Below are 8676 nucleotides of genomic sequence, written 5' to 3'. Positions count from 1 at the left end.
TTCTCAACCTCTAACATTTTGTAGTCAAATCCTGAATGATTTGGTCTCAATCTTGGGAGAGATTTTTCAATGTGACCGTCATACAAGATGGTACACCACGTGTCCCTATATAAATTATGAGTTATGTGTGTTAAAAGGTTAATAACTTAAAAATTTAAAAATTTCACCACTTGCATAAAAACACTTGATGTATCATCCGTGTTCCCGTCACAACTAAAAATTTCTCCAATCTTTGATTTATAAATCCTTTATGACCTAGTCTCAATAATGAATCCTTTACAGTCCGGCCCAGGCTCAATGCCACAGGAGTAGCTATCCAGGGTCCAAAACTTAAGGGGGCACCAAAAAAAAAAACCCAAATAACTAGGTATAAAAAATAAAAATAAAGTCCAAAGCCCAAATAAGGGCCGAAGGGCAAGAGCCCAAGAAAGATGAAAAAAGGACCCAGGTTTTGGGCGTTACAAAAAAAAATAAAATTAAATGACATTAGAGGGACCACTCGGTCCAAGTTTTGGGCATCACAACCAAAACAAAAAAAAAAAAACAAAAAAACAAAACAACATTAAAGGGACAACTCGGTCCCCACTAACCTAACTCTCATATCCCCACTCCCCTTTTTGGATATCCCCAACCCCCCCCCCCACCCCACCCTTTTGTTCCCCACTTCCCCCACTTCCCTCCCTGCAGTCCTTGACCCTGACTCCCTTTTGAACTGCAATCTACTGCAGCACAAGAGGTCCCTGTCCCTCCTCCTGAGCGCCAAGCCCATTCACCATTGATTGGCTGCTGCAAGTGCAAGTGCCAAGAGCATTCACTCACCACCAATCCTTTTGAGTTTTGAGGTAAACTAATTTTTAAAATTTGAATTATCAATTCATAATTTAATATAAAATTTTGCAAGTGACATAAAATTATATGATAATTGATGTATAGAATTGTTATTGTTGATAAATGGTTGTATATGATTGTATTTTTTATTATCGGGGTTCTCAAGTAATATAATTTGAACATGAGAGCCTAGCCCCCCAACTTCGACTGGGTTCCAGCCCTCATTAAATATATATTTTTTAAAACATATGTTTTCGTATTAAAAAATGACACATTTTGAGCTTTCGCATTGGGCACCCAAAAACTCAGGACCGGCCCTGCCTTTACCTAAACATAGACTTTAGGCTTTATTTAATATAAAAAGAAAAAAATATATATTTATGCTTAATTTAAAATTTAAATGGCTAAAATATTTACTTTAAGGTGGCAGGATGAACAATGTATATGGATATTTATATCTGATATTGCTAAAAAATAATCTAATAATTATTAATACCTGATCTATCACTTGTTTTGGCTAGTTCGATAATTAAAAGTCTCTTTAATTCCTCCCCCTCTCCTTGAATTAACGAATCATGCTGAGTGCAGAATTAGTAGCCTTTGACGCGTTGTTATTTGTTAGGCTCTCAGTGTTGTTGCTGTTGCCTTTATTATTATTATCTGGAGACATTACCACAATGTCAATTGAGCCAGAATCCTGATGGTGAAAGCTTGTTGATGGTACTGAATTACTCATCTTCTCTATTTCTTTGCCCTTGCCCCACAGCACCGCATATAAACCAATCACTATCAATACTGCTCCCAAAACGCTGTTATATATTTCCAATTAATTAAACTCAAAGACAAGCCAGAACATGTATAAGTAATATACATATTTTAGAGTATAATCAATGAGAAATTAGAGAAATATCAATTAACTAAACTGTTATTATTCGGGAAAAATGCAAATGGCTGTTTTAGAATGTGAAAATTAACTTTTACAGTCAAGGGTACGTACATACCTTCCAAGATGTAGCTTCTCATCTAATACCAAAGACCCAACAATGGCAACGAGCACCAACATGAGAGGGTTGAAAACGGATACGAACAAAGGGCCTCTCATGCGTATGCACAAAGCAATAAAAGTCACACTTAGCCCAGTGGCCATAGTTCCCTACAGCATAAAGTCACCAACTTGTATAGCTATCTCAATTATTAATAATTGACTATCAAATTCAAGTATATCTAGATAACGATAACGAAATTGTAAAAACAAGCACTAGGTAGTAGAAGAAGGGTGTGCGGTACCGAGTATGCCGCTGTTAGAAGCCTAATATTCCAACCTAGCTTCCATTGGCTCCACTCCCTCTCCTTGCAGAGGGCAAACCCAACGGCCTGGATTGACCCCATTGCTGACATCAGAGCAGTGCTTGAATAATAGCAAGTGTATGTCGCACTCATTTTAGTCTACGCTTTGCACAAGACAAATTTTTAGCTAAATAAACCCAAAATATAAGTACTAATATCATGTGAAAAGATGAAGAGGAAATTTTATAGGAAGAGAAATGCTAATTTATTTATAAATGAAAATCTTCTTCTTCATTAATTTCTTCTATTTCCACATCAATTATTTATACCTCAACAAAAAGGCCACAGAGATTAAGTTTTTTTGTTTTGTTCACAAGTTATGTTGAAGGACTTTGAAAGAAAAACCTTGATATGATGATAAGCGCTCTTAACTACTTGAGTTGTAAATTTTTTTTATGGACATTAACTTTGGCTTTGTCAATAAAAAGTTAATAGCTTAAAAAAATAAAAAATTTCACCACTTATATAAAAGCAAGTGATGTATCATCCGTGTTTCGATCACAATGAAAAATTTCTCCTTCATTGCTACGAGAGAGTTATGGTTTTATTAAATATGAGATAGATATCCTATATATATATATATGTATGTATGTATGTATGTATGTATGTATGTATGTATGTATGTATGTATGTATGTATGTATGTATATATTGATTTTCTACTATGTGGGATCATAATTTATGGGACTCCACCACATAGCACTTAGTGTGGCCGAAATGGCCGGCAAGCTCTGAAGTGGGTGGGTCGGAGCGGATCAGGCTCCTCAGATTGGACCCCTCAAACCAGGGTATCAAAACAAGTGATTATGGTATCCCCGGATTGGCAGGCGAGATTTGTCTTGTCGACAGAGACTTGTTCTTCAAGAAATAAGGAAAATATAATTGAATCCAATTAGGAATGTATGTCTAGTATCGAGGAAATCCTATATTAACGCGATTGGTGTGTGGCAAAAGCATATTCAACGGTCTCCTAATAACATTATGTCCACCCCATTACACCCAAGAATAGCTTCCTAGTAACAGGATGAAGACTGGAGAACATAATTGAAATATAAATTTTATAAAGAGCTCATAGAATGACTTCCTAGTCTTCATTAGTTAAAGTTTACCTAAAAATATAGCCAAAATAAAATGGTGGGTTAGAAACTTTGGTTAGAGAATCACCTGGATAATGAGCCATGTAGCGTAGCAAAAGCAGCTTCCCAAGGCTAGCAGACAACCCAATAGTCGATTACCAGAGTCGGTATGCGGTGATGATGCCAAGTGGCTGTGTAAAAGGTCAACATGCGTGGACCATATGTTGAATTCCACACCCTTATAAAAGGTCAGAAGCATTGCTCCACCTATTCCCATTAATGTTCCTAACATCTTTGCCTTCCCTGCCGGGCTTCTCAAACTCAAGTTCTCCAGCCTAAGAAAAAGGATCATGATTAATGTTAATAATAAAAATGTTAAGTATCATCAATTATCTACATCTTCATGCTTAATTTGCCTTCAATTTCTCATTGATTGTATTTTTGAATTTTCATATTAGTTTTCTTATTTCCATTGCTCATTCTCCTCGATCAATTTAGGTCAAAGTATCTAATGGTTATTTTGGATAACTCCGTTAAAACTTCATCCCTTATTACCCTTTACAACCTTTTAATTTGAATAAAAGTTCAAATGTGTTACTGAAATGAATAATTGCTCCACACTGAGACGAATACAAGAACAATACTCACAACCTTTTAATTTGAAGTCCAAATCTTCAATTAGGCTTAAGTCCAAAGACTATTACTCTATTTTTTTTTTCAAAATAATAATAAAGCTGGAAAATAGGTATATATTTACCTGAAGGTGATGGCCAAGATGAAAGTAATGGCTGGGGTGAGTTGGACTATGGCAGAAGCAAATGTGGCCGATGTTAAGGCTAAGCTTTCAATGTACAAATTTTGTGATAACGATCCACTGCAATATTAATGTTAATTAATTAATAGTCATTTAAATACATGGAAAAAATATTTATAGTCATTAAAGATATGATTTTAGCATATAAGCTTCTTTTTACCTTTTTTTAGAACAACTTACATTGGTATACCGTCACATAGTATTCAATTCCGTTGAAGAAAAGGAATGCTATTATGACTACCTAAATATGTCGCAATTTATACCATCTGATGTGGCAGATGGAAGCGGACAGCCACATCAATTAAAAATTATCCTCGTGGCAGCTGGGGTGGACAAATTTTTATTAATAAAATAATATAAAAATTAATCAAACCATACCCCTCAATCCTCCCTCCTCGGTTCCCCATTCTCCATTGTCACATTCCTTGTCACCCGTTATCGGTCCTCCACCCCCTCCTTCTGCAGCGACGGATCACCTTGGGCATTTGCTATTTTACATGCGTGGAATTAGATTGTTATAAGGGATTCACCATGCCACGTGCACCGCGCTCTGCCCAGCAAGCACGCCTCACTATTTCATCATTTTCTTTGTTTGTTGATTTTGAATAAAAAATAGGCTAAATAGACAAAATGATCCTTGAGATTTGCATAATCAATAGAAATGGTCTCTGAGATTGAAAATCAATAGAAATGGTCCCTGAGATTGTCCACCATTCATCATTTTGGTCATTCCGTTAAAAACTCATTGGGCAATTTTCAAAGTTTCGAAACTCAAATCGATTTTTAACCAAATTCGACCCATAATATATCAAATTGAAGATAGGAAAGTGTAGAACAAGATTATACCTATTTGGAAGACCAATGGTTACCGGAGGTGGCCAGAAAATGGCCTGGAAGGTGATTGGTCCGTGGAAAAACTAGAAAACTCGCCGGAAACTGGGTAAACTTTAAACGTTCATAACTTCTTCAATACTCAACGAAATTGAGTGATTCAAAAAAGAAAATCATACTTCTTGATGATACCTTTCTCAATGGCTAACTCACCGTGGTTTTGCCGGAAAATGGCTCGAAAGTGGCTAACTTGAAGATGGTTAGCCACTTTGGAGCCCTTTTCTGGCCAAACCATGGTGAGTTAGCCATCGAGAAAGGTACCACTATCTTTTTCTCATCGAGAAGTCTGATTTTTGTTTTTGAATGACTCGATTTCGTTGAGTATTGAAGAAGTTATGAAAGTTTAAAGTTAACCCAGTTTCCGGCAAGTTTTCCAGTTTTCCCACGGACCAATCACCTTTCAGGCTATTTTCCGGCCATCTCTAGCAACCATTGGGCCTCCAAATAGGTATAATCTTGTTCTACACTTTCCTATCTTTATTTTGATATATTATGGATCAAATTTGGTTAAGAAACGATTGAGTTACGAAGCTTTGAAAATTACCCAAAGACTTTTTAACGGAATGACCAAAATCATGGATAGTGTACAATCTCAGGGACCATTTCTATTGATTTTCAATCTCAGAGACCATTTCTATTGATTATAGAAATCTCAGGGATCATTTTGGCTATTTAGCCTAAAAAATATTTTATTTCTTATCCTTGTTGCTCCTATGAGATCTTGTTTGTCTGTTGCATGTTGCTCCTATGAGATATTGTTTGTTTGTTGCCCTAAACTTTTTGCTCATGATGTTTCAGGAATCCATCACGCCTCACTACTTTTTGTATATATTACTTGTTTAGATATCTGAAGCCTTCATGTTCGTTGACTTTACGACAAGATAATGATCTTGAGAGCTATTATTGATATTAAGTTATATCAATCCCGAGTTGGAAGATGATTTCTATGGACATGGATGACAATCTGGAGGAAAAAAAAAAAGAAGCAAGATAACGATGGAGAGAGAGGAGAGGGAGGAATATGCAAAGAGGGACTATAAAACCTAATTTAGGTTTTGACTGATTTCTAATTTTTTTAACATTAATTAATGAAAATTTGAGTTTTTTTTTTTTAATTTTCGTGTTTGTCCATATCACACACCACATCAAATGATGTAGAATTGTCTTATATTTGAGAACAAACAATATTATCTACACTAAGGGGGAGATGGTGGGTTTACCCTCATAATGAGCTAGCAATAATGTGGTTCAAATTTACTTTAGCAAGAATCGAACCTAATACCTCTCACATATCAATGAAGAGGAATACTATTAGATCGTAGTACTAAATGACATAATTATTGTATATTTAGATGATAAGAATAATATTATTGCTGAAATAAAGACAGTACAAAAAAATTTAGCTCTTGTCTTTATTTTCTTAGCATGAGACTACATGGTTGCGATGTATGTTGTCTTTTTTGTGTTTTTATTTAATTTTTTTTTTTAAATGGGAAAACTGTAGAAGCTGCTTTATGAAGCCTAGAAAGATCAAAGATTTACTGTCGCCAGAGTCACGTAAAAAAGTTGTGGACACTTCTAGTGGACCGCCAACTGTAACCACTAATATCAACAGCATGCACAACCAATATATACCAAGAAATACAAATATATAGCTTTATACTATTACAATTACTTACTCCCCATACAAATTTTTTATTTCCAATTATAACCTAGGAGGAGATCATGATATGGAAGAAAGACAATTGCACACGGATACGTACTTACCCGAACAAGCCAGACAAAAATCCTTGCAAGAGTACCATCCATGTGAGCTTTGGCCTGCTCTTCCTGCGTGCAAAAATAAAGACCAGTTAACTGTTTTCAAAAAGTAGCAGATAGGGTTTGCTTGCTCTCTCTGCTTTTCTCCTTTTTGTTTTGGAGTTTGCACAGGGTTTTTAAGTCAATTATGAACTTATTGAATGTTCTCAAACATTACTGTAAATGCATCAGCAAAGATTATGCAGCTACTTTTCAGAGAAAGAGAGAGCACGAATAGAGAAAGCACCAGCTAGACAATAATATGATTTTTTATTTTTTTGGGTGAGAAACTAAAAGATTAACAAAATAACAACAATTAGCAATTATATGGCACTGAATACTTCTATGGAAAAACAAAATGAAAGTTATATTATGTATAAGAAGAAAGGAGAGGTGCAAAATTGCAAATGATCACCTTTCAATGAAAAGAGCAATAGGAAGAATGAAGGCGGTTGCAAAGATGAAGCGATATGCAACAAGAATCCTTAAGTTCATTCCGTCGTTAGCGGCCAGTTTGTAGAGAACATTAACTCCTGCAAATGCAAACTGAACTACCACCATTAACAACACTGGCTTCAACCCATGCAAAGCATTACATGTCTGATCAGTACCCATCGTCATCGATCACCAATATCACACACACACTGAGAGAGAGAGAGAGAGAGAGAGAGAGAGAGAGAGAGAGAGAGGTTTTGAGTGGTAAAGGAAGAAATTAAGGAGTGAATTGGGTATTGATTGAAATTGAGAGAATTTAGAGCTCTCGGTGCTTCCTTCTTTGGTAGTTCCCCACGTCACCACCTACGTACCACATGGAGCCTAAAAACTAGATACAAAATCGGTTCTGTACTGTTTCTCTTTTTCGTTCTAATTACAGCAACAACTTAAATTCAAATCAGGTTTGATATGTGGCACTGGGCTTGGGATAAATAATACCTACCCCAAAATGTTTAGATTATGTTTGGACGAGGAATTTCTAAATTCAAGGGATCGAGGTCAATTTGATAGGATCGATGGTACTACAGAACAGAGAAAAACACAAAATAAACGAGAAAAATATTTTTTTAGGTCGTACCCAGTGCACAAGGCTCCCGCTTTAAGCAGGGTCTGGGAGAGGTGAATGTCGGCTAGCCTTAAACGAGAAAAATATACACCAAATATTTATGTGGTTTGGCAATTTGTGTCTACGTCCATGGGGTAGCAATTATCTTTCACTATATCAAAATATTGGGTACATGCAAGGACAATCTTATACCAAGCCTTTGGCTTGATGGATACAAGAAAGTATAACGCACTTTTTCTTGCACTATAAATCTCACTCGCACAATTTGTGGTAGAACACTCTCACTCTAAACCTTGGAGTGGAACAACTCTTAGAACTCTCACTTTCTCTCTTTTGAAGTTGTATGCTTGCTTTTGGATTAGAGAAATGCTAAGGAGATTCTCTCAAAAGTGGGACTCTCAATAAACTCTCCGTCACCTCATGTTTTTTACACAATTCCAGCACATTGTGCCAAAAATATGAAGGTGGTGGATAGTCCATGAAGAGTTTCACTTTGCGAAAGTCTCTTTAGCATTTTCTCTTTGGGTTATCATGGTGAATCCAAGAATTAACTCCACCATTAACATTGGAAGTCAAAACATTCATGCACCATCCAATGAATAAAGCTTGGAATTCTATATATTCATGCACTACATAGAGCTCTCATATTTGATTAATGCAACTTGCAATTTCAAAAGGATCCAATGTATTTGGTTAACGAACCGACCATTACATTCCCTTGAATGTAATATTCTCCAATGCATCATTAGTTCTCTAAAGTCTTTTAGAGATTCCAAATAACCATCCTTCATCATGGGTTGGACACATGGTATACCAACAATCTTTCCCTCTAGCCCATGAGGGAGGAACTCCAATCATGAC

The 8676-nt window shown here is 36.0% G+C and overlaps 1 protein-coding gene across 1 annotated transcript; it reads right to left on the bottom strand.

The window, feature by feature from the left end:
• Positions 1 to 1223: 1223 nt before the first annotated feature.
• On the bottom strand, positions 1224 to 7481 carry LOC103441870 (WAT1-related protein At1g25270-like). The gene is made up of 7 exons (XM_008380581.4): positions 7171 to 7481; positions 6723 to 6785; positions 4008 to 4124; positions 3339 to 3585; positions 2116 to 2274; positions 1830 to 1981; positions 1224 to 1637 (listed from the first exon to the last, which is right to left on the bottom strand). Exons 1-7 carry the CDS (start codon positions 7374 to 7376, stop codon positions 1394 to 1396), a joined length of 1188 nt encoding a protein of 395 aa, XP_008378803.2. The 5' UTR covers positions 7377 to 7481; the 3' UTR covers positions 1224 to 1393.
• Between the last annotated feature and the right edge of the window lie 1195 nt (positions 7482 to 8676).

This window comes from Malus domestica, chromosome 08, assembly GCF_042453785.1.
Source record: "Malus domestica chromosome 08, GDT2T_hap1".
NCBI classification, from domain to species: Eukaryota; Viridiplantae; Streptophyta; class Magnoliopsida; order Rosales; family Rosaceae; genus Malus; species Malus domestica.
This window is presented reverse-complemented; position numbering and strand designations above follow the sequence as displayed.